Source organism: Uranotaenia lowii, chromosome 1 (assembly GCF_029784155.1).
Source record: "Uranotaenia lowii strain MFRU-FL chromosome 1, ASM2978415v1, whole genome shotgun sequence".
NCBI classification, from domain to species: domain Eukaryota; kingdom Metazoa; phylum Arthropoda; class Insecta; order Diptera; family Culicidae; genus Uranotaenia; species Uranotaenia lowii.
In genome coordinates this window covers 98881918-98909228 of record NC_073691.1, presented here as the reverse complement: position 1 = coordinate 98909228, position 27311 = coordinate 98881918, and the positions used below count along the sequence as shown (strand labels likewise).

General features: G+C 35.3%; 2 protein-coding genes across 4 annotated transcripts in view; one reads left to right on the top strand and one right to left on the bottom strand.

The window, feature by feature from the left end:
* LOC129744934 (structural maintenance of chromosomes protein 3) overlaps positions 1–21210 on the top strand; it is a 122832-nt gene extending 101622 nt beyond the window's left edge. The window contains exons 6-7 of one of the 3 annotated variants that reach the window (XM_055737712.1): positions 11035–11097; positions 19970–21210. In XM_055737712.1, coding sequence (XP_055593687.1) covers positions 11035–11097; positions 19970–20686 — 780 coding nt within the window. In that variant the 3' untranslated portion in view covers positions 20687–21210. The remainder of the gene's footprint in view (positions 1–11034; positions 11098–19969) is intronic. The other 2 variants (XM_055737695.1, XM_055737703.1) reach the window with 2 other exon arrangements.
* Positions 21211–24886: 3676 nt separating this feature from the next.
* LOC129737681 (uncharacterized) lies at positions 24887–27015 on the bottom strand. Its single transcript, XM_055728844.1, has 3 exons — positions 26857–27015; positions 26207–26795; positions 24887–26146 (listed from the first exon to the last, which is right to left on the bottom strand). The coding sequence occupies exons 1-3, from the start codon at positions 27013–27015 to the stop codon at positions 25944–25946; spliced, it is 951 nt and encodes a 316-aa protein (XP_055584819.1). The 3' UTR covers positions 24887–25943.
* Positions 27016–27311: the final 296 nt, after the last annotated feature.

Sequence of the window (27311 nt, the reverse complement as noted above, 5' to 3'; positions counted from 1 at the left end):
TTCTCTGAATAAGCAGCATTTTTCATATTTAATATAAGACTATATAAAACAACTCTAATGTTTTTAGCATTACAGAAAGATTCTGATTCAGTTAACCGTCCTGGGAGTACGTTTAACCAATGCAATGTAAATAACTATGATAACTATTGTATGATGAAAATGTTGTTTAAGTTGCTTCCAAATGATTAAACATCTTAATATTTCGTCTGCATCTTAATTAAACTGTCGTATATTATAAACCACTTTTTTAGACTCAATTAGCCAAAGTATACAATGATGGAAGTTTTCTTGATTTTTCAAGTTTTTAAATTTGAAATATATTTATTACTACACAATGGGTTTACACGCGGTATGAAATCCGCTGTTAACACTTTCTTTCTATGGATAACTTAAGATGATGTTTTTTACAAGTTTCTCAAATGTCCCGCTTTTTTGGCTGTGTCCCGCTTTTTTATCGTGAAATGTCCTGCTTTTTCTGAAAGTATCTGGCAAGCCTACTTTATATATAATAACCTTATTTCCATCCCCTGGAGGAAGAATTGCAAGGCCCAACACCAGGGAGCATAGAAAATTTTAGCATCTATGTTCCCAACGAATTAGGTAATATCAAATAAACATGGTTACTATTGTGATGTCCACGTTCTTCCTCCCCTGGTTCCAGTCGTCTCTGCGTCCAATACTACACAGTGGACCCGGCCTTGATAAGATGAATAGTGAATGTCTGGGAGAGGAAGACTGAAATTTGCTGTATAGTTTTCTGTATCGTTTTTTTTTTACTGTTCGGCCAAAAGTCAGCAATTGTTGAAAAGATTTGTAATCGTTCAAATTTTAACTTTAGATGATCAGTTTCGTGTAGCGAGTCATGTAACTAAGTTGTTTAGGTGCTAAATTCAGATTTAGCTATTTTCAGAACAACCATCAATCAAACCATTCTTGTTCATCAGCTTCAAAACTTTAACGAAATTTTAGCGACTCAATACGCCTGATCATGCAAGAATTTGCCAGAGCAAAACAAAACCTAATTAAATCATTGTTTTATGCAAAACAAGTGCTTTTAAGCATCAAACAAGTTTTATTAAAAATCACTAAATAAGAAAGTTAAATTTTGAACTTTCGCACTGGTCGGTAGATTGATGAGAGAAATTTGACGTTTGAAAGATTTTTTTTTCTTTTTTATTCAGTCTTCCTCCCCCAGGTGAATGAATTTTACTATTCACCGGGATGCTGACAAGATCTGACTGTGTACGTATAATAAGCATGAGCACAAGCAAGCGTGTCGTGGGTCTTTTTTTTTATCACCACCCAAGCAACCAGAATTTTCTTAAAAAGGTTCCATAGAAGCTTAATCAGCTCTCGTTTGTGTCTGAAGAGAATGCTAATCAGCCCAAAATTAAAGTTCTTAAAGCTACTTTCAAGTTCGTTTAGGTGGCTGTAGAGAACGCTATTCAGATTCAGGGGGAATGTCAAGGAACTTCTACGCGCCGAAAAAAATTCGATTGACAGATTGCTCTGACATTCAGATGTCAGATTGCTAGGTTGCCGGTCTATCATGGTCTATCTCATTGGTTTTAATTATATTGTTTTGATTACGTCTAGAAAATTGAACCGCTGCTCTCTAGGTTGCAATGAACTCACCAGCCTCTCGACCAATCCAGCAATAGTTCATTGCCACTGTAATAATTAGTATTTAAACTTAATGTCATTTGAGATGATTGAGTGGTTTGGTCAATAGATTGTACCTTATTTCGTTCAAAGGACTTTCAGAACACAATATGAATAGTAACAAAAATTCGCATCATCAAAAATTTATTCGAATATCTTAACATTTATAAGAAAATTCGAAAAAATCTTTAACACTGATGAACTGATGTACAAGCTAAGCCTTGAAACGTGTGTAAAGTTCCAACGACCGTTTTCAATCAATTTTATGTGTTTTGATTGAGCCACCAGATGTCTCCAAGGACACCAGAGAGAACTGTCAAGAAGAAAGTAAAATGTAAACAAAACAAAATAACAAACTATTAGTCAGTTATGAAAATGTCGAATTTCTATTTGACGAGTTTTGAGCGAATTGATGATAAAGATTCGCAATTTATGATTTGCGTCATGAAAATTTATAGCTTTAAGCTTTTTTCTAATTGCTTCAAACTAACATTAAACACTCAATAGAAAAAGATATGATACAAGAAAATGCTCGCTCAGAAAAGCCTAGAATCTATATTGTTACATGAGATTGTTAATTTTAAACTCAACTGGATAAAACAACTGGTTCGTCTGGCTTGTCCGAATTTCTTAGTTAGTCTTTTTTACTAAAAAATAATGAAGGTAAAATGAACCAGGCAAATTTACCTTGTTGTGAATATATTGAAGCCGTCCATTCTGCTACGATGTTAATTTATTAATTTTTGAGACCATATACGATTGTACTCTTCCAAGAATGAGGAACTTTAAAAGTTTATTCGGCTTGTTTAAATGATACCATTTGAAATTTTGCACTGGTTTCTGGAATATTAAAATTAAAGGTTGTACATCTATTTGTTATTTCGGCAATCTCTGTAGTGAAAGAAACATGATGATGCTATTTTCCTCAGCTTAAAATTATTCGTGGATATTCAAATTGTGAAGAATAATTCGTCGTATTGTATTTAAATTTATTCATTTTTGAATTCAAATACTATTGCGTCCTTTCGAAAAATTGTTACATTTAAAAGAGCTATCTAGACACAGTGCCATCTATTGCGCCGTTCAAAAGTTACAAATCTAGCAATAGATGGCACTGTTTTTCGTCATTTTTTAACGGCTTGTTTGAAATAGAGCACTGGAAATTTTACACAAGTTTTTGAAGATTTTTTGTTCGAGCTTGTACATCTGTTCATCTGTGTCTTTAATTCCATTTGTAAATATCATTACAGATATAAACAAAACAAATACCATGACAAGAAATTGACAGACATTTTTGACATGTCGCTTAGAATTCCCATATAGGTTCTTTAAAACACCTTCAAGTATCTTAATGGTGCGCTTTAGAATGTTACGCGAACGTTATCGACCTTCTTGAAAAACATTTTTGACATGTCGCTTAGAATTCCCATATAGTTTCTTTAAAACACCTTCAAGTATCTTAATGGTGCGCTTTAGAATGTAACGCGAACGTTATGGACCTTCTTGCAAGAAGTTGCATTAAAAGCGCTTAGAAGTTCCGTTATCGATAGTTTAACCTTTCAAAGGGCGATGGAAGTTCCTGAGTAACTTTTACGCGACAAGAGTCACCTGAAGCTCCCGTAAAACATTTTTTTCAGCCAAATGTGAACTTCGGAATTCCATCTTTAAGTAAAAATGCGACTTTTGGTTGCTTGGGCATCCACCACGATTCTTTTGGTTCGAGAGAACGGACAAACGGCTTTATGCTGTGCTCCTGTATTTAGAATATGTTGCTCGTTTAGTGATGGGATGTGAGAGCAACCAAGAGCTACTTACACTGTATCAAAAAATTGTCCGTACAGCACGTACCTTGAAATCCAAACAATCAAAAAGTGCACTTTTTCAGTCAATAAAAATACTACAATTACATCATTCGCTGCAGAAACTAGTCCTTTTTGTAGATCAGTATTATAAATTTTTATGAATTAAACCTTAAAAATAACCCAAATCATTTTTTATAGAAAGTCCCAAAAATGAGGTTAAAAAATTGTCCGTACACTGAGGTCTTTGTCGAATATTAGTCAAGAAAACAGTTATGTGTCAGTCTGTCAAACGCAGAAACGTGAGTTGAATCTCAGCAAAGACAATTTCCAGTGGTCTGAGCGATAAATACGGTAAAATGAACGGTATTTAGCATAAGCTAGTAGATTTCAACAATTTGTGGATTAAATAAACAGGAAAATGTCTGCTCCTCACAAAAAATGCCATCGTTAATTTATAAACTATTTGATTTTTTTCAAATAGTTCAAGTGATTCGTAAAAAATGTATTTTATTTAACATCTAAATACATAATACATAACATTTATAACAACAAAAAAACATTCTTCGGCAGGCTAACACCCTCGCGTTACCTATAAACATTTTTAATACTGATCTACACACAAAAAAAAAGCAGAGTAAAATTACTAAATCCGTGGTTTAAACGAACAACAGGCGACCATATTTTTGAGTCAAATATGTTTTGTTGTTTATAATACCTTACGCATAGCTATTTTACCATGTGCTCAATTTGGCTGCGCATAGTAAATTCGACTGCGTTTTAGTAAAATTGTCAATGAAATGATGCATTGTTTTACTTCGTCCCTAGTAAAATTAATATGTTTCATGATGAAACTAGTATGTGTTATGATAAAGATTAGGAGGAGCGAGGAGCTTGATTTAAATAGTAAAATTACTATGTACGTTTGTTTGTTTATTTGCATGCATGCATTATGACATTATTTGAAACATGAAAATTCACACTTCCGACAGACGTCGGTCAATGTTAGTGTGTTCTCCCGATGCTCTGGAATGATTTTCAAAGTTATGTAACTATAAAGCAGCTCAAAATTAGTTTTTTTACAAACGGGTTTGATGATTAATGATCCTGAATTAGTGTAAACAACAAGAATGTTTACCATAGTAAAATTATCATACGCACTTATGTTTTTGAGTCAAATACGTTTTGTTCTCAAAAGTACGATGTGCGTAGTATTTTGTTGATATGAATTGGTGTCACAATGTCAAAATTACTACGCGGAGGGTAGTTGTGATAGAAATTATGATGAAATTATCATGACCATAGTATTTTCGACCACAAACATTGAGAGTTATCGAAAATTACCAGGTACATAGTAATTTCAATATTTGAAAATACTATAGCGCTGAAATGGTAAAATTATCATGACAGCGTCTTTGGGATGATCACTCGATTTTTTTCCGTGTACAAAAAGGACTAGTTTCTGCAGCGAATGATGTAATTCTAGAGTTTGTCTTGATTAGGTCGTATGAGCCACTTGCCGTGTTTCGAGAAAATCGCTGTTAAAGATTTGCTAAACATATTTAATTCATATATTAAAAATATCGCTCAGAATTGTTTCAAAATTTCGTATGCGATGCAGAAAAAGATGAGAAATACGCTCGTGTATTAAATACAGGCATAGATTTGGTTGTTTCTGTAAACATGCACATACAACCTTTTGCGTTGCGTATTTGGTTGAAACGTCGTTTTGCATGTTGATTAATTTTCTCTTAAAATTCTTCTTCTTCTTCTTCGTTTTTAGTTTTTTTTGGCCAGAGAATGAAACTCTATAACACCACTTTTCACTTCATTCGATTTAGCGTACGCGGTTCATAGATATGTGTACAGTGTTGCCAATTTGAAATTTTAGATTTTGAATTTCGCTTTTTCTAGAAAGCTCAGAATTTCTTTCATTCGATTTTCGTCGAAATCTCGAATCAACTCGAGAAGGCTGCTGAATTTGTCCCAATCATAATAATTCCGTAGATGATTGTACTTTATGCAGTTTAGAATAGCATGTTCACTAGTGAAAGGTACTTCACAAAGATCACAGATTGATGTGTCTCGTACTCGCATTATTCCTTTAACCAATATGGTGAGTAATCGTGGCCACTTAAAAGACGATTCATTATTCGAACCTGAATATTATTCAGATTGGTATTCCAATACCAAGGCTTTTCATTATACGAAGATTGAAAACGATAGAACTTCGTTCCCTTATTTGTTATGGTTGCATATTCCTGGTACCATTCATTAATTGAATGAAACCATTCTTTTTTCGCTATAAGAGTCTTGTCACTCAGACGTAATTTGTTTATCATAACGCATGGACTCGATAATCCTTGCTTGGCTAATTGATCCGCTTTCTCGTTCCCGACTATTTGGATGTGTGCTGGTATCCATTGAATAGTCGTTCTTTTCAACTCAGCTAGCGTTAGTATCTGGTATGTCAACTCATCGAATTCATTTAATTCAAGGTGGCTTTTCAATATCATGCATGATGCTTGTGAGTCTGTGAGAATCAGGTTTCTGGTTGTGGCTTCTAAATCCATATTTTCTAGTGCTGTTTTTATCGCAATCAGTTCAGCTGTAGTGATTGAGACTTCATTAGCCAATTGTATACTAATTTCTTTGTTGTTGTATAATTCAAAAACTCCTATTCCACACTTATCTTTGCTTTTTGAAGCATCCGTGAAAATTAAATTGTAGCAAGGGTATTGTGTGTTGAGCATGTTCGTAACTTCTTTTCTCATTACATCTGCTGACTGTTGCTTTTTTCTAATCTGTGTTTCTTTGATTTGTTCTTGGACTGTGACGGTGATTGGTTTATCATTAATTCTACGCTGTATGTATATTTGTTGAAATTCATTTACATTCTTAAGAAATACTTGTTCAAGGAAACTGTATTGTCTTTCCAAATTTCCTGTTCTACTTTCTAACGATTGTAGTTGTTGCGCTATTAAATCGTTTCGATATATATGCTGTGTAATACGTTTTTTTGCAAGATAGATTCTCTTAAGGTGTAGTGGGCCTTCACCTGAGATGGCTGCCAAAGTATTTATAGGTGTCGACTTTGAACAACCAGTCGCGATTCTGAGGCATTGTCTGTTTGTCACTTCTAGTTTGTTGATGTAAGTCTTATTTATTCCTCCGTAAATTGTCGAGCCATAATTTAGAAAGTTTCCATATAGAGCTTTATGGTATAGCATCATTACTCGCGGAGTAGCTCCACTTTTGATGCTTCCTATGATTTTAAGCATTTTTTTGCCTTTCGTGTACTTTTTCAATAATTGTTTTTACGTGTGTGCCATATTTTAGGTTTTGGTCTAATATTATTCCCAGGTACTTATAATTCCTGACTGTTTCCAGTAATTCACCATTTATCTCAAGGTTTAGTGCTTTATCACTGTTTTTAAAAATCATTGCTTTAGTTTTTGAGCAATTGATAATTAGTCCTAGATTTGATGCTTTACTGACAAAAACATTTATTAGTTGTTGCATTTTTTCAATTGCTCGATTCTCATTTTTAAGTCTCACCAACTTGAAGAAGTCATCGGCGAATTGAAGGGTTAGTTCATTGGGGTCTAAGTTTGTTTCATGGAGGCTTGAGGTGTATATATTGAAAAGAGTTGGAGAGAGAACATCTCCTTGCGGTAATCCACTAGAAACTACGTGTTCCACTCGTCCTTCTTCCGTGTTGATAATAGTTTTTCTATTTATAAGAAAATTGTATATCCACGTAACAGTGTCTGGACTGAAGTTATTTTCTTTCATTATATCTCGTAGTTTATAGACATTGATAGAATTGAAAGCATTTTTAAAATCGAAAAATACTCCAATTACTGTCATCCCTTTCCTTTTGCTTTCCATAATGAAGTTTGTGGCATATGTAACGCAGTGTTCTGTTGACATATTTTTACGAAAACCGAAGGATGTTTCTGGGAGAATTTTAGATGTTTGTAATTTTTTGTTAATATCTTCCAGTACTGCTGTGTTCAGAGTTTTAGTAATGGTAGAAATCAGAGCGATAGGTCTATATGATGTTACTTCCTCTGCTGGTTTTTCTGGCTTAACTATAGGGATAATTTTTATTTCTTTTAGGTGTTCTTGGAGAGATCCCTTTCTCCACATTTCATCCATACAATCTACGATTTTGGCTGTAGATTTCCAATCCAAATGTCTCAGCATATCATAGGTTAGATAATCTGTTCCTGGTGACGATCTTGCTGGTTTCTTACCTATTATAGATGTCCATTTGTTTGTGTTTATAATGGCTGATCTAGTTCCTTCAGCTGGTGGAATATTGTTTTCTGATCTACTCTCTCCAAAGTTTAACACTAAGAAATCATTAGCTAGCTGTTTGTTTTGTAATATACAGTTATTATTTGGGTTTTTAGTTGGTAAGGTTTTTAGATTTTTAACCAGTTTCCAATTGTATCTCATGTTTTGAGGATCAATTGAAGCTGATAGTTCTTGGAGTTTTTCCCTGATGTGAGTTATTTTTGCTTTTTGAAATTTAGCTGAGATTTTCTTCCACTCTATTAAGTTTGTATTGTTACAACGTTCATGGTACCTTTTTAGTGCATTTTGTTTGTCTGCATAAAGCTTTGATAGATCATCGCTCCAGTAATATTTGGCTGTATGATCGCTTGTTTTTTTGTTATTTGTCAATATCATTTTAGCTTTTCCTGCTAGTTCTTGGAGATCATCAAATTCCCAGTGTTCTATTTTTGAAATTGCTTCTCCTATTGATTTCCTGTCATAATATGTTTTGAGTTTTTTTTTCCACTGTAGTTGGGCAGTTATTTTAACAAATAGATGTCCACTTCCTCCAAAGGATTTTTGTTGTGTAGACCATTTGATTGAGTTATATAGATTCGCAGAGCAAAAAGTTAGATCAATAGCACTAAAACGTTGATTATTTACACCAGGGATAAAAGTTTTTTCTCCATTATTTAATAATAGTAGATTAGAATCAACTATAGCTTCATGTATAATTCTGCCTTTACCTTGAGTTGTTTCACAGCCCCATATTTCATGATGGCTGTTGAAATCCCCACCTATGATCACTTTGTTATGATTGCTCAATTCTTGTAGTAAAGTTTCCATAGCGGTTTTTAATTCATCAATGTGAATACGAGGATTAACATATACAACAACTAGCACAATATCAAACTTGGTCATCTTAATACCTAATGTTTCAAATTTCTCTGTAGTCGTCAAGTTAAGTTTAAAAAATTGGAATTGATCACAGATATAGATAGCCACTCCTCCATGGGAATCTTCTCGTGGAGAAAGTATGCTATGGTAGCCTCTTATGGTGTAACGATTTGATGTGCTCTGATTCGGGTTTACCCAAATCTCCGATAGTAAAGCTGCTTCATATTTGTTTGTGTTAAGCTCGTGTATTAATTCGTTTTTGTTTTTATAAAGACTTTGTATATTTGTTTGAAGAATTTCAAATTTGTTCTCCATACTAAGTTTTATGTTCTATGGGCCACCTTCTTGGTGGTCAGCAATGTTTTTCAGTTCCCCAACAATGCTGGCTGTGATTTCATCACCCGTTACTCCATGATTTTTTAGAATTTCAGCTATTTTTCCAATTAAACAAGAGATCATAGCATCATACTCTTGCTTTTTTTCAGTTTTATTTTTCATTTCTTGTCTAAATCTATCTACCTCCACTTGCTTTTGTTTTTCTGTTATTAATTGTTGGTTTGTTTTTCTGGAAACTTTGTTTTGTTGTTGGAATCGATTTTTTTAGTGTTCCAGAATAAGATCCGGGATTCTTGGTTCCGCTGCTTACCACTTTTGCAAATGTTTCTGTTAGAGTAGGATAATCTTCCGTATTTCTCAGCACGTCAAACTGGTTTTCTGTAGGAATGTAAAATGATTCCCTTGCTTCCTGATACGTTAAATTATGTTTTGCCATTACTGTTTGAATTTCGTTTTCCCTTTTTCGTCGGGGACAGTTCCTATCAGTAGTGTTGAGACCTTCTTGTTTACAGTGCAAGCAATAAGTTGTCCTTGAGCATGGTTCGTGGTCTTCTTTCATCTCTTCTGTGCAGTTCTTGCATCTTGTGGTCGGACTCTTACAGTTTTTTGACAAATGGTTGTACCTGAGACACTTAAAACAAATTACTGGACGTGGAATAAACGGATCAACACGATTTATCACAGAATATAAACGTACCCACCTTGGCAACACATTACTTCTAAATACTATACCTACTCTGTTGGTCGGAATTCTTTCGTCGTCAATTCTTCTGGTCATTCTGAACACTGCTTCCACTTTCATATCACAGATTACGTTTTCGAGAATTTCTTCCGGTTTAATTTCGGTTGGAATGTCGGATATTACTCCCGTTACCGTGACAAACTTTTTGGGAATATACGCTTTATAAAGCTTAGTTCTTTTAGAAATGGGACAGTTACGAATGCCTGTATCTCAAAAACCATTCGTTGGAACCAAATACTTTCTATGAAGAAAAAGAAGGTAATGTTATGATCTTTCATGAAAAAATTTGAAAAAAAATATTTACTGTTTTTTGTTAAAGAAATTTCTACTTTATTCTTGGTATCTCCCATTGGCCGGCGCACACTTTTTTCGGTCATGGTATTAATCAGTTTCTGCAACTTATACTTCGTAAAATCTATATTTTAGGTGGCTTCACTCTCCTTCTTCAATTTCTGATACTTTATGGTCCAATACTTCTCTGGAAACTGGAAACTGAAAGCATTTTAGTGGATACAGTTGTTTCGAAATGAACAAATTTGATTATTTTTGACCACATTTTTGAACGTTTTTTTTTCGGTACCGGTTTTACAGCTTAAGAGCTTTGGAACTATCAAAAAATGGTTGTTTGAGGTTGGATTTCTATGAGTCATCACTAGGCAACACTTTCAGCTTATCGGAGAAAATTGTGTTGGACATTTCAGCGATCTACCCTTAGTTTTTCGTTTATTGAAAATTAAAAATGCTGATATGAGACTTGACTTCCTTGATGATCCTTAACCGTTGTTGCCGATCATGTGCTTCACTCCAATGCTTGATTTGAACTTTGTGGACATTATTGACAGTGTTTGCATACTTATCCACCACAAAAACTCAGTAATTCTTTGAATAATCAACGGTTTTGTCAGCTATCAATTTGATAATGACGAATTTTAAAGGAAACTGTGCAAAATTATTTTTTTCTTTTTCTCTTGCATCGTACATATCTCAAAAACGCGTAAATTTTAAATTTTGAAAAAAATAGACCGAATAGTACTTTTTACAGGCAACAAAATGCTGTCAAAATTTTGAATATCCGATAACTAGTTAACGAGCTATTTGCAAATGAAAGTGTCCCATTTCTAAAAGAACTAAGCTTTATCCTTTTAAAACTAAGCTTTGACAGTCTGCAAGTCGATTAGCATCACGCATATTACCTACATAGACGGTAGCTTTATTTCTTCCGGTTTTTTTGATGTCATCGATGCATTTATCAAAACCTATCTGGTTTAACAGTATTCCTATTTGTAATCTGTTTATATGTTTTCTTTTTTCCAGGTTAGTGTTTTCGACAATCACCCTATACGGTCTACTATCACCATCACAGTAGTGGAATTTCTGGTAAATTTTTTTAATAGGTTCGGAACGAGTTAGTGGTTCGTTTTGACTTACGGTTTTTTGCTGGTTATCTGAATCCAATTCGTTGTTAATTACCATCTCATCGTCTGGGGTTTGCATAGGATTGAGGTTATGTATTGTATTATCAGCAGCTGCCCCCACGGGGGCAGCGTTGTTTATATTCATTCCACTCAGTAAATTATATTTTTCTGGCAACACCACAGTTTAAAATCAAAATATAACTAGTATCACAGATTAAAATGGGTTAATAAATAAAAAACAGCACAAAACAGCTTAAAAACGTTGGCTAAAATTGGCAACACACATCTAGTCCGCTTTGTTGTTCGCTATCGAATCAGCTATTGACAGCCCGACCAGTCTACTACAAATGAATCCTCTTAAAATTCGATTTCATTTGTCAAAAACTTCACTTATTCCTGCTAACCAGTGATTGAATTTTGCTGAGCATGAATTGATCAACCATCTCTCGCTCAACGCTTTACTCGGAAGCAAAGGTTGCTTTGAGGCAGCGAAAACGACAAAACCGATGATGCATACGCTCTCAATATGGCCTGCCTTCAAGAAGCAGTATACATTCGAGGCAGCGAATCCAAAAAACCAAACGAATGGCTCTCACTCATCTCCTGTTACATTCTTGAGGGAACCGAATTCAAAAAGCAGAGCAAACCCGAGTCTCCTCGTTTGTGCCTGGATCGAATACCCGAGGTTTTTCTGCTATTGCTATTATTGCACAGCAACCGCACGCAGGCAGCTAGTTTTTTCGTTTCTTTTCCTCCCCTCTCCTTGCTCCATACGTTGCGGGCCTGTGCTATGCAATAAGTTCGGTTGTTGTCGTTGTTGCCTCAACCTTTGCGGCGAGGTTGAAGATGTTCTCCTCAAAGACAGCTATCGGATTGAGTCCATCAAATTCAATAACGTAAATGAGTATGTGTGCCTCGTCTACTTCATGCATCATGTAGCGACCGAACGTTGAGAGAGTTCGTTCTGAGCAACGAACGGATAGTGTCTCTCGGAGCAGATCCTCCTCATGGGGGGAGGTTTAAATGAATGTATATGTATCGTCTCCTGTATTACTATACGAGGCCTCAAAGTGTGTATTTTGAATGCCTCTGATGAGAAAATGGTTGAGGATTTCAATCACTGCTGCTAACTATCTTCACAGAGACTATCTTCAAGTACTACTAAGTACCACGATTAACATTCTTATGGAGATCTGCACAATAACTGACATGTGATTAGAAGGAACTTTTGATATGACAATTTTCAAAGTACCTCAATATAAAGAATAAAAGAAACAGGACTTACTTTTGAAAACCTGGAGTGTTATCAGGACCCCCGCGGTGATATGCTCTCTGCAGAATATCCGAATTGCACAACAATTATGGAGCGGGTCTTGCTTAAGTATCTAAATCTGCCTATCCTACATCCTCTTCATCGCTGCAGCTGCCTGCAATCTGTCGGTGCCTGCAGTCGGTGTGCATCAGGAATATATCTATCCGACTAGACAGACGTTTACTCTCTATAGACCTCATATATGACCCCGATAATTGCGGTAACACCCACTGCCACTGTAATTAAAAAAAAATACGAGTCTGAAAATTTGTCCAACCATGATAGAAACATTTTTTGAACTTACCTAGCAACAACAACGAAAGAAGTTTAACTTTAAGCACTCTCACAAACCATTTTCGTAAAAGTTTTCCAACTTTTGGAGAGTCGGCGACGTACTTTCTGCGCAAATGCATATTGTCGTAAAAACCACTTCGCCGAAAAGTGTTTTTGCGACCTTTGGTTACACAACAATTCAATGCAGCGCAAAACGTCGTTAAAACCAAATCGCATGCAAAAATAATTAAGTCATTATACGTCTTAAATTCAAATCATTTTTTTAAGTTATTCATTGTTCGAATAAACCCAAATTTCTACACAACTTAGAACACATATTTATAAATCGTTTGCAGCCAATAACTCAATTTTGTTTACATTGTTTCATACGACCTAATCAAAACAAACTCTAGAATTGTAGTATTTTTATTGATTGAAAAAGTGCACTTTTTGATCGTTTGGATTTCAAGGTACGTGCTGTTGTGATACAGTGTATTTAAACCAGCTCTTTTGGAAAGAACCGCAGACACCAGATACCCAGACTGACCACTGAAGGCTGATTTTGGCGCTTGTTCCGCAGCGCTATCTACGGGTTATCGTGAAACTAACGGCCACATACACAAACGGAAAAATCTTACACAAACATAACATATTTTGTGTGCATATTAAAACGCCCTTGATAAATCACACACACATTTACATTGTGCTATTTGTTTTGTTTTTTACATCTAGCGATGAACACGGTCGTTTTTGGTTACCTACTTTTGATAAAAAAATAACACGATATATTTCGAAAACCACTAAAGAACAATTTTTGAATTAGAGCGCTTTACCAAATGTGGTTAGAATTCAAACATAAGGGCTGTCCCAACGGTAGATGCAAAACACGGTTTTCGACCACGCTAAAACAGTCCGGCTGGCACCGGTGGCGTAAATCGCTGTTTCAGCACAGTTATCGATTTCAAAATTCACAACAGTTATACGCCTTTGTTCCAAATTCATGCAAATTTGGAACAGGATTTCAAAATATACGACAGACCGATTTAGTTCACGGTGAGAAAATTTTAGCCAACAATGATTTCTTTCACACATATTTGGGTACCATTGGGTGTGATAATAGTTTCTTTCTGAGATATTATTTGAATGTTTTTTTCGCTTCAACCAGCCTATACGTAACATAAATTGAAAATAGATGTTACACGCAGAGAAAACTTGGATTTTGAAACAAAACAAAACTGACTTTGATTCAAAAAATTCATTTTTTCGATTCAATCTCCTGTTTTCTTTGAATCAATGAATTATGGTTTTGTTTCAAATAAATAATTTTTGAAAGAAAGAATTAATTTTTTGAATCGAATAATTTTGGACTTTGATTTTAAACAAATTCTTTGATTCAAAAGACATTTGTTCAATTGCATATTTATTTGGAAACAAAATAAATTTTCTTTCAACCAAAGAAAAATGTATTCAATGCAAAGGAATAATTTCTTAAAATAAAAACTTCAAACTTAGAAGGTTTTTTGCATTGAGTAAGAAGAATTTAAAACGAAAAATCGGTTTGGCTGGTCGTGTGAAAATGTGGATCAGAGTTAACTTAGTTAGGAGGATTCAGCATAAAGTATGGTAAGTTTATGTTAATTAAAGAATGAATATTGAAGATTTTCAATAAGTGCATGAAATTTTACAGGACCACGGCCGATAGATGGTTTTCCAAGTCCCTGGATGCCTCAACCGAGGTGACACCGCTCCAATCCAGCGATCAGGTCCACGAAAATTTAAACCGGATGATTCGATTAAAGTGAACCAGTGTGTGACCCAGTGTTTCATTTATTTGTGAATAAAAATATATTTTAAATTTGAAATCCTTTCTTTTTATTATTTTAAATTCCTAATAGGAATTTCAAAACAACAGAAAATAAAGCTTCCAATTGGAATAAATAGAAATAAATGGTTCAATGAATAAATGCTTTTAAATCTAAATTAAATTACCTTGTGGCAAATGAAAGCAACTTTGAATCAAAAGAAACTGTTTTTGTTTCAACGTATCAATATTTTGAATCAAAGATTTTTCAAAAGAAAAATTCTTTGAAACAAACGAAAATGCATTTGAAGCAAAGAAATATTTGTTTATCCCAAAATCAAAGGAAATTTTCCTTTGTTTTCGCTGCACTTTTCTTTGAAATGAAAAATCTTTTCGCTGAGTGTAATAAAAACCATACCAAGTAATAGATGTCACATTATTCTTTAATATAATTAAATAAAAAGCTTTTCATTTGGGCTCGACGAATTAGTGAATCCAGTCAGCGTTCTAAAATTTGAAAAAAAATGAAAAAAAAAATTTCATACTTTTTCGATGAGGTAAATTAAATATTTAATTGTTTATGTTTATTGTTTGTTCTATAATTTTTGTTTTATTTGAGATATAGAGAGATTTTTAGTTTCGTATAGATTGCTCGGAGTTCTCGTCAATAGCAGCACATTTTTCTGTATCCATACATAAATTTACAAAGTAAAACAACTAAGTTTTTGTCAAATAAAAATGTCGACAAATCAAAGGAAAATTTCCTTTGACTTTCAATGTCAGCAATAACTTGAAAAAAAAATTGCTTTTTCATTTCATTTTAACAAAACCTTATTCCATTATTGATTCAAAGCAATTTGATTGAATAAATTGAAGAATTGTTTCAATTGAGCTTTTATCCTCGTTGTGTAGTCATTTTTGCTTTTAAATTAATGTAATCCTGGTAGAATAGTTGAAATCATTGTCCTGTCAAAAAGAATATTCGTAGAATTAATTTCAAGACAATTAACCGTGAAACTCAAAACTTGTGCAATTTTTCTAATAAAATGGGTCTTTTCTTCTCAATAATTGAGTGTCTGCAATGAAAGTGTTTCCGTTTTAAATTTGCTCCTACACCGGTGGGGAGCTTAAAAAATACATCGACTTCAACAGAATCGTTTGCGATCTTAACGAAACGTTTGAATTTCTTTCGTAATTTATGATGCATTGGTGGTTTGGCATTAGGAAACTCACTTGAAACGATGTGTGAAGAAATTCATAACTCAATTTTGATCAATCAAAATAAATTCAATTATCACTTGCAATATTGCACGACGCTTTGTTTGATGTTTGAGCTCATCAGTAAACTTTAATGAGTTGCCATCATTTACGACTACAGCGATGATTTTTCAACGATTTCAGTTGGATGAGTATTGATGATTGCCCGCTACACTTCCTTTTTGCGTTGTGGTTGAAAAATAATCATTTTCTGAAATCTCCGATGTGGTCGAAAATCACACATTCTCAATTCTCTGAAGATCACTTTCAACTGCAAGATTTCGTTAACCCCCGGAACCTCCGTCAAGGGTAATTCAAGTATCCCGAAAAATATTGTAACAACACAATTGTTTTTAAGTAGTTATAAAACGATCTAGGAATTGTTGAGAAAACGACAAATGACAAACATTCCACTGATTGTATATTGCAAATAAATTAAACAAAAGTAAAGGTAATATTTACAAAATTTGAAAAGCAATGTGTATTTTACAGAAGAACCTAATGAAAAACGCAACTACGAAATACTCTATCAAGTCACCATCTAGAATAAAAAATCGGTGTCAGAATTTTATTTACTTTTTTCTCGAATAAATCCTGAATCTTTCCTTTCGATGAAAAACTTATTCACATTCGAGAAATGTCTGCTTTTCAAAATATCGAACTAATTTTGGATATTAAACGAGCCCTTTTACCGCCCACTGGACGAGGCTGATCTCGAAAAAATATTTTGGACTCCGAGATGACGCATCTTGTAAACATTTTCCCGCAAATTTAGTAAAATTTTAAACAAAGTGCGTTAATTGAAAGATGATGAATATTGACAAACAATCTCAACCATCCGAGTCTGTTTAATGAGAATAGCTTTTCCTGATCTGTTGTTCAGTTATTTTTTAATTATTTTTCTTTTTAGTAAAGTTTCGAACCATTTTATGAATATCGCATGTGTAATTGATTTTATCATGGGTATAAAAAAACGAACGTGAATCCGTCCCATCGAAATCAAAACATTAAGAGCACCTGCAACGGTTCAGGCGTAAATATTGGTTTTAAGTATACCAGTTTTAGCAAAATTTGAAATTTTAGAATTGGCTAAAACACCCACTCCCCACCGGTGTAGGAGCAAATTTAAAACGGAAACACTTTCATTGCAGACACTCAATAATTGAGAAGAAAAAACTCATTTTATTAGAAAAATTGCATAAGTTTTGAGTTTCACGGTTAATTGTCTTAAAATGAATTCTACGAATATTCTTTTTGACAGAACAATAATTTCAACTATTCTACCAGGATTTCATTAATTTAAAAGCAAAAATGACTACACAACGAGGAAAAAAGGTCAATTGAAACAATTCTTCAATTAATTCAATCAAATTGCTTTGAATCAATGGAATAAAGTTTTGTTAAAATTAAATGAAAAAGCATTTTTTTTTCAAGTTATTGCTGACATTGATAAGGAAACGAGAAATGTTTATCCCAAAGTCAAAAGAAATTTTCCCTTGATTTGTCGACATTTTTGTTTGACAAAAACTTGTTTCACTATTTGCAAATTTATGTATGGATACAGAAAAATATGCTGATATTGACGAAAACTCCGAGCAATCAATACGAAACTAAAAATCTCTCAATATTAACAATAACAATAAATTAATTTTACCTCATCGAAAAAGTATTAAAATTTTCTTTTCGTTTATTTTTTTCAAATTTTAGAACGCTGACTGGATTAACTAATTCGTCGAGCCCTAATGAAAAGTTTCTTATTTATTTATAAAATCGAGAATAATGTGACATCTATTATTTATACTTGATATGGTTTTAATTAACATCTATTCTCAATTAATGTTACGGTTGAAGCGAAAAAAAACATTCAAATAATATCTCAAAAAGAAATTATTATCACACCCAATGTTACCCAAACATGTGTGAAAGAAATCATTGTTGGCTAAAATTTTATCACCGTGAACTAAATCGGTCTGTCGTATAATTTGAAATCCTGTTCCAAATTTGCATGAATTTGGAACAAAGGCGTATAACTGTTGGGAATTTTGAAATCGATAACTGTGCTAAAACAGCAATTTACGCCACCGGTGCCAGCCGAAATGTTTTAGCGTGGTCGAAAACCGTGTTTTGCATCTACCGTTGGGACAGCCCTAAATGAATTCACGCACACAGACATGCGATATTTGACATTCCATGCAACGACAAGAAAATAAAAATGGCCTTCGTTTGCATCAAGATAGTAACGTTCTTTTACCATTCAAAATTAGTTTTGGGGGTGTGGAAAAGCATTGAGCTCGATATATAAGTTTAGTTACAGCGAAATTATTGCTTATTTACTGGACAGCAATTAAGGAACATTGAAACGAACATTATTCAAAATTATATTTTTTGAAGAATGGATTAGTTTTGTAAACTAATTACTTTCAGACTATGCATGGTTTAAAAAAAAATTAAATCAAAGATTTTTGTTTTTAGAAGCAAAGAGAAATGGGTTTTAAACAGACTATTTGAAATTCAGTGCATATTTGCCTTGTTTTTTAACCAGTTTTTTTTAAAGAAATTATTTCTTAGTTGACATTTATCACACACACTTGCTCTCGTGTACGGATTAAGACAGGAAAAATTATCTTAAAAAATTGTCGCTTTTAAGTTTAATTTTCCCCAAATCCAGAATTATGCTGAAAAGGTCATTACAGCTGTTTTTGACATTTTTCACACACACACTTGTTGGGCGTGTACCAATGAGCCAGGAAAAATAACCGGGCGACAAACACGGTCGTTTCTGAAGTTATTTTTCCAAAAATTTATAAGTTTTAGTAAAACACCATTATATCACGAACACTTCCAGCGCCAAATAGGATTAAAGAACTTATCAATACATTCTTCACGTTTATTATTCTGTTTTTTTTTTTAAATTGCCTAAAAAAGTTCTAATCAATCCAACGAGAATGTCAATAACTTATTTCACTCCTCAAACCTATCTTTAGGTATGAGCCAAGAAACAGTTAAGTTAAATTGTAATTCAAGTTTTTCAAGGAGTTCTATGTAGTTTTTTTTTGTCGAAGTAAACAATAAATCAATCATTCGGATAAGGACGAACAATTTCGAATTATTTATAATTTGCAGACATTCAAATTTTCAACTGTCACTCAGTCTGATATATTTCGAAATCAAAACTGAATCCCAAAATTATGATACAGTAAATTAAAGTAAACAATTTAACATTGAAGACATTAAAATTTTTTAAGATATCATTTCAAATACTAATAGCTGATTCAATCAAGACAGTTTTAATTTGGCTTGTTAATTATCAAGTGTATTTTTTTTCTTGATGAAGCACAATGGTTTCACGATGCCCCGTCAGATGGCGTATGATTCTGGGCGATTTGTAATTGTATGGGCTCAACCGCCACTGATCAGTCTGGGTATCTGGTGTCTGCGGAAAGAACGAACGAACCGTGGCTCGCTCGAACCACGGTTCTTTTGATTCGAAGAACAGACCGCTCTCCACTCTCTGCTCTCGCATTTTGTTTAGTTTTTCAACCGGTGTTGAGCGGCGTGTCGCGGCTCATTTTCGAATCGCGGTTCTTTCTTTAAGAGCCACGGTTCGTTCATTCTTTTTGAAGAACCGGTTCAAATGAGCGGCTCTTGAGCGTTCGCGCATCATTACTTTGATGTGTTCTTGGTGTTGGGGGGCATTTTAATTAGCTTATTCGATACTGGAACTTTTTCCGGACAGGATCTGTTGTTTTTGGACTGATAATTTTTTTTATAAGAATTCAAGTATTCGTAACACAACAAGCTTCGGAAAAATTGATCTAAAAGAATTTAATTCACGAAATTCATAAGCTAGGTAGAATCAAAGGTGTTACTACAAGAATTCATTTCTAAATTATTTTCATTATTTTAATTAAGAAATTAAATTTTAAACCAGTAGTGATTAAATTTTCACAGCTCTAGATGTTTTCAAATCGCAAAACATCGTTTGCCGGGGTAGAGTAATCATTCATATAATAAAGGGCTGATATATTGAATAAACTCTCTCATGTTTCCAAAACGGATAGTTTCGATAAAATAGAGGTGCACAGCATCAGTGACATTTTATGGCTCGTTTACCATTAGTTTCTTGTCCAAAATAAATCTTCATATCCTTTATTGAATTTATTTTGTAACTTTTCTTCTTCTTTTTCACAGCTATTCAAAGAACTTGAAAAAGCCAACAATCATTTGAAAAAATACAATCACGTAAACAAAAAAGCTTTAGATCAATTCCTGAGCTTCTCTGAACAAAAAGAAAAATTGTATAAAAGAAAGGAAGAGCTTGACGTCGGAGGAGCCAAAATCCGGGAACTGATGCAGAATCTTGAGTTGCGTAAAGTGGAGGCTATCCAGTTTACTTTTAGACAAGTAGCTGCCAATTTTACTGAAGTGTTCAAAAAACTGGTTCCACAAGGTTCAGGTCATTTAATACTTCGTACACAAAACGACACTGAAGGAAATGATATGGAAAAAGAAGTTGAAACATCAGATGACTTTACTGGCATCGGAATAAGGGTCTCTTTCACAGGAGTAGATGCTGAAATGCGTGAAATGAATCAACTCTCCGGAGGACAGAAATCTTTGGTAGCTTTAGCGTTGATTTTCGCTATTCAAAAATGCGACCCTGCACCGTTTTATCTATTTGATGAAATAGATCAGGCGTTGGATGCTCAACATCGCAAAGCTGTTGCCGATATGATTCACGAACTAAGCGATAAAGCGCAGTTTATAACAACAACATTCAGGCCAGAACTACTAGAAAATGCACATAAGTTTTATGGAGTGCGTTTTCGTAACAAAGTAAGTCACGTGGATTGTGTTACTCGCGAGGTAGCCAGAGATTTCGTTGAAGATGACACTACGCATGGATAAGATATACAAATTTTAAATGTTAAAAAAAATAAAACAAATTTGAAATAAAAATAAGTTTAAGGAAAAAGCCAATAAGTTTTTTCATGTGTTTTTTAAATGTGTTTAAATTTAAAAATGGTGTGTGAAACAAGACTTCAATCAATCATTCGTCATGTGACATTCTATAATTCTATAGTTACAGATACAGTACCGTTCATAATTGTATAGAAATTGGAAGCACGCGCACTGTCACTTCGACTTTGAACTTCCATAACTTTTTACTTTGATGATAATTTTTGATCAAATTTTTTGTGTTAGATAGATCAACTATCACACTATTATATCCCAAAATTTGAGCTTTCTGGAGTTTGTGTGGCCTAAGACACAGTAATTCTACGAAAGTCGGACTTTTTGGACTTTTCTCATTTAAAGTGCAATATCTCAGAAACTACGCTACATTTCTTATTGAAATTTTGCAGAGTGATTGTTGAAATATAAAGCTAGCATGTCTGAAGTTTGCGAAAAATTCTATCGATGAGATCAAAAGTTACGCGAGGTGGCATGAACCTAGAATTGCGATTTCTATAGAATTTTGGACGATTCATGAGAACAATATCGTTTCCATCTAACAATCAGACAAAAATGTCTGGCAAAAGCAATGATGAAAAGAAAAAATGAAATAAATGATCCATTTGTGTTTTGAAATCAGAATCTCGCGATATTGTTTTGATTTTTTGGTTGAAATACACTATCAAAAAATTGTCCGTACAGCACGTACCTTGAAACACAGATGAACAGATGTACAAGCTCGAACAAAAAATCTTCAGAAACTTGTGTAAAATTTTCAGTGCTCTATTTTAAAGAAGCCGTTAAAAAATGACAAAAAACAGTGCCATCTATTGCTAAATTTCTAACTTTTGAACGGCGCAATAGATGGCACTGTTTCTAGATAGCTCTTTTAAATGTAACAATTTTTCGAAAGGACGCAATGGTATTTGAATTCAAAAATTAATAAATTTAAATACAATAAGTCGAATTATTCTATACAATTAGATTAACCACGAATAATTTTAAGCTGGGGAAAATAGTATCATCATATTTTTTTTCACTACAGAGACTGCCGAAATAACAAACAGATGTACAAGCTTGAATTATTATCACTTATTATATTCCAAAACCAGTACAAATTTTCGAATGCTATCATATAAACAAGCCGATTAAACTTTTGAAGTACCTCATTCTTGGAAGAGCACAATCGTATACGATCTCAAAAATTGATAAATTAACATCGTAGTAGAATGGACGGCTTCAATATATTCACAGCAAGGCAAATTTGCCTGTTTCATTTTATCTTCATTCTTTTTACTAAAAAAGACTAACTTAAAACCTGTGTTAAAACTTCGGACAAGCCAGACGAACCAGTTATTTTATCCAGTTGAATTTAAAATTAAAAATCTCATGAAACAATACCGATTCTAGGCTATTCTGAGCGAGCATTTTCTCGTTTCATATCTGTTTCTATTTAGTGCTTCATGCTAGCACAGAGAAGACGTACAAGCTCGAACAAAAAATCTTCCAAAAAGTGTGTAAAATTTCAAATGCTGACATTAAAAAAAATACGTTAGAAATTGACTTGAAATAGTGCCATCTATTGTGCCGTTCAAAAATTACAAATCAAATTTTCAGGTGGCCAGTTTTCGAAAAGGCCCAGCCAAAAAACAAAAAAAAATGTTCTAACCTATTGTTGGAAATTTTACACAAGTTTCGTGAGCTAGCTTGTATGTCTGTTCTCTGTGATGCTAGTTTGAAGCAATTAGAAAAACAGCTTAAAGCTAAAAATTTCTATTACGCAAATCATAAATGTGTTGCGAATCTTCAAAACTCGTCAAATAGTAATTCGACATGTTCATAACTGACTAATAGCACTGACCACACTGACATGACACTTAGAAGAAAAATTCATCCATTTTCTGTCTAATTTTTTGTTGCCAGATTTTGCAGGTTCGCAATACCGACAGCAGGTGGCAAACCTGAAAAATTTGACAAAAAATGCCCTGTAGGAAAAACGGTCCAGTTTAGCCCGATTTTATCGTAGAAATTGCGTGTTTTATTTTTAAAGTTGGGTGGCATTTCCTAACTGGGATAGCATTTCTTCAAATCGATCGATGCGCACTCTGGAATCGACATTGCGTACTGTTGGAAAAATTATCCAGAAAACGAAATTGAGTGTCCAGTCAGTATGGTCAGTGCTAATAGTTTGTTATTTTGTTTTGTTTACATTTCACTTTCTTCATGACAGTTCTCTCTGGTGTCCTTGGAGACATCTGGTGGCTCAACCAAAACACATAAAATTGATTGAAAACGGTCGTTGGAACTTTACACACTGACCATACTGACTGGACACTCGATTTCGTTTTCTGGATAATTTTTCCAACAGTGCGCAATGTCGATTCCAGAGTGCGCATCGATCGATTTGAAGAAATGCTATCCCAGTTAGGAATTGCCACCCAACTTTAAAAATAAAACACGCAATTTCTACGATAAAATCGGGCTAAACAGGACCGTTTTTCCTACAGGGCATTTTTTGTCAAATTTTTCAGGTTCGCCACCTGCCGTCGGTATTGCGAACCTGCAAAATCTGACAACGAAAAATTAGACAGAAAATTGTTGAATTTTTGTTCTAAGTGTCATGTCAGTGTGGTCAGTGCTTTACACACGTTTCAAGGCTTAGCTGTACAAGGCTTAGATGTACAATTGTACATCAGTTCATCAGTGCTTGAAGCTAAAACGTGCAAAAATGAAGAAAATATCAGCTGCGAAAAGGTCTAGCTGGTGGATATTGTGTGTTCAACTGATTGTCATGATTTTAATCCAACGGGTTTACCATATACAAATCTTATGTAGAACAATTAACATCAATTCATGATTGTCAACTCAGTTTACTAAAATGCCAATAAAAGATTGTGATTTCGATTGAAAAATTGGGTTTTGATCACTTTATTGTACCCGGATCGAAAAATCGGCCCAAAATCGGTAGGATTTCGGAAAGTTCAACCCATGAATCGGTTAGAATTCTGACGAGAAATCCAACCGATTTCCGACGAATTCAGTGCCCTGGTGAAACAACTTTCCTGACGACGATAAGTTTTTGCGAGTGAGCTGTCAAAACAACCGGGTCGTTTCAAGACGGAAATCGGTTAGATTTCCTACCAAAATCAGATGGTTTTCCCATCAAAATTTGACGGTTTTCCGATCGAAATCGGACAAAAAATCCGAATGCTTTGCCCTGTTGTTTTTGTTGTTTTTCTGCCCTGATGTTTATTTTTATTCGGATTCCAAATTTTTGGAAATAAAACAAAAAAAATATTCTATGGATATTTTTAATAAATTTTGGATGGCAATACATAATTACAAAATTAAAAAAAATCACTTTTTGTGTTGGAAATTTTGAATTGGATATGCCCAATGGGGTAGATGATCGGCTGCTTCGAACACCAAAAATTCCCCACCCTGTGTTTTGAGAGCCGGTGCACCAACTGACTCCGGTTCGCGCCTGGAAAAGCTCTTTCTAGCGCGGCAATCCCGGGTGGTTTGGCATCTGCTGCTGGACCTTGGGCAGGGGAGTTGAGTTGGCCTACAAAAAAAAAAATGCTAAAAACAACAAAACACAAAAATAAATCATAAACCTACCTCCAAGGCTTGATCCAGCAGCAAAATGCGCAGTTGGTCGGGAAGTTGATCTTCCCCGGTAGCTGCAAACCGATGAGGCCAAACCCAAGCTGATACGTGTGCCAGATTCGGGGTGCTTTGCTGCGACAAACACTCCTGCAGCAGCTCGATGATGGCTTCCTTGCACTACAGTCACTCTGCAGCTCCAAACAAACGGAACCAGTTTCATGGTACTGCTGCTGTATACTATAGTATCTTTCGAGGTTAGCAGTGTAAGGCTAACTAAGGCTGCACTACCGGAAGACCAAGCGGAGTAGTCCATTCAACGTTCTGTGCGCAAACAGCCGAGATAAGTCGCGCGCAATCTGTGAACCAGTCTTGAATTTCTTTTGCTGAAGTAAAAATTTCGCCGAGGGCATTAAACGTTTTCGACGTCAGATAACTTGAGGCTGGCCACACCCAATCTTTAGGGAATTCATCAATGTATTCTGATTGACGGGCGATTTGTTTGCGTGCTCCATATCTGGTCACTCCGTAGACTGTCGTCATAACAGTTTGTTTGATAACTTTGCGTTGAATAAATCCTTCCAAAATTTTCGCTACTTTTATATTGTTTTCGGCATCTTTGGCTCTACTTTCTTCAACCAGTGCAGCAACAGCGCTATAAACGTCTTGTGGCTTTTTAGCGGGAGCGAGATTCACGCTAATAGCGCCAAGTTTGTCACGACCAAGAGCTGCATAATGCTGAAGTCCATTACATGACCATCTTGATGAATGGGAAAACCACTCAGGAATTTAGAAAGATCAGGACATCGGTGAACTTTGGCAATTTCCATGCAACAGGCAAGTGTTTGCCATGGTTCATCAGATTTGCTCCACCACATTTTTCCCGACAGTGGTAGATCTGCTGAGTCCAAAATATCATCCATAATTTCATTTGCGTATTTAAGGCGATCAGCGACAGAATCTCTTCAGGCCCGTCAAATTGATGCAATGTAACTTCAGCCAGTCAAATCCGTCTGGGCCTAACGGTTTCTTTTCATAAAAAACCATTAGACATCGGGCCAGATCATGTCCTAGATGATTTAGATGTGGTGGAATAGGGTAAACGCGTCCTCGAAAATCTATATTTTGTGGAAGCCAGAATACCCGTTTGCGGAAATGATTGGCTGGCGAAAGTCTATAAATAGCATCGCACCACAAACTGTACATATCACCCTGCTTTCGTTTGTGGGAGATTTTCTTGCTCAACATATCGAATTTGTCATAATTAGACATTTCGTTCCGTGGTTTCAACTCTTCTATCCGTGGTAGAGAACTTAGTGGCTCAGGAACATTCCTTCATTTATTCTCCACGGAATACTGCCTAATTAGTTCAATGAATCTAAATTTGGGTACATGTCTTGTTTTTTAACATTGGCTATCCTTTCAGTTTGCTGGTGTGCTTGCTGTGACAAACGAATTAATTTTGATTTGGCCAGTATGTACCCACCATTCTCTGGTGTGCTCCACGGCTGAGGAGGGCACAACATCGGAACTAAGTTGACATCGAATTTCAGAGTGTCCTGTTGTGATTCACGGAACAGCTTGACCAGCACTGGAATCAATATTATAATCTGTTGTCGTTCAAGTGGTTCCGAAGTTGAATCGAATTAGACCTCGCCTCGGTTTTGGCCGTACACTCCATACAAACGTAGGAGGAAACATATTCCGGAGCTAGAAACATCGGCTTTCGAGCATCTGTGCATCTCGCCTCCGCGATAAAATTGAAGACACATCCGGCAGGAAGTAACTCCCGTGATTTGGCCTCCGCTGAAATAAGCAAAAAAAAAATAGTAAATGAATGGTAACTGTGCTGCAGACGTAACCAACCTATCGGCAAACAGCGCCGGTTACAGGTACTTGTGAAAATCAATTCACCATCAGGATGTTCATCTAGCGAAGGAATCGGAATCTGATCTTCCGATCTACGACGGTTCATGGTGCTGGAACCTTCCAATGGCGATTGTCGATCACTAGCACCGCCCTCCAGGAGCATCCTCTTGAGAAGAGATGGCGATGAGTTGGGATGATTGTTTGGCCCTTGATGGAGCAACATCTGCTGAAGCAGTGACGATTGTGGTGGCACAACTTCGAGTTCTGCTTCGAGCGTTTCGATCGGAAGCTGGTTTTTGGTTGTATCTTCAAATTTTGTTGGATCCGGTTCCAATTCACCCGAACCAGTCGAACTTGTTCTACCGGGTTCTCGACATTGAAGAAGGATAATTCTCAGTATAGATGAACCCCCGGGATCTTCTTGCCTGACTACTTGAGCGGTTTCTTCCTGCTGTAGTGGCTCGGGATTAGGATCAATCTCGTCTACCGGACGTTTCACCTTCACTAGCTTCGAAGAGTCTTTGCGTTGAGATTTAAGAATTTTGTCATTTTTGAGACAATGCTGTCGATAATGATAGAATTTCTCCTATTGCTAAAACTTTTCCGATTTGCTCTAGTAGTGCTTCAGGTATTTTATCCGAATCGACACATTCGTCCGGTTCTAGCACCCCATCCGCTGCAGCTTTCGCCGGTGTAGTGCTTTCGTTTTGACTAAAGTTACGAAGCTGTTGTCGAACTTCGGCCCGCAACTTCTGACGGGCGTGAATTTTCAGGGCAGTTTCATACTTGCTGTCTGGGTTGTTCATCGTTTGCTTCTAACTATATTTGTTCATCGTGATCAATTGATTGATGAGCTTTCTAGTGATTTGTTCGGCACTGCGCTCGATTGTCAGTACCGGTCGGATTCCTGCAGCAAAAGGATTCTTACGTTGCCCGCGAAGCGTTAACGGGCTCACTGAGAGATCCATAAATGAAAGCTTGAAGCCAACGGGGTTCCCTTTCTCTGCGACGTTCCTCACATAAAACTTTCGGATTTAATTTTTGGTGCGCTCATTTAGGGTTAGCCGTGCTCGATCAGTAGCTCTTGGGCTGGGAAATTGAG

Coding starts and splice junctions, on each gene's coding strand:
- LOC129737681 (XM_055728844.1), bottom strand. CDS start 27,015: ATGAACAACCCAGACAGCAAGTATGAAACTGCCCTGAAAATTCACGCC. Junction 26,796..26,856: donor TGCTAGAACCGGACGAATGT/GTCGATTCGGAT, acceptor TTTTAGCAATAG/GAGAAATTCTATCATTATCG. Junction 26,147..26,206: donor CCGGCGCTGTTTGCCGATAG/GTTGGTTACGTC, acceptor TGCTTATTTCAG/CGGAGGCCAAATCACGGGAG.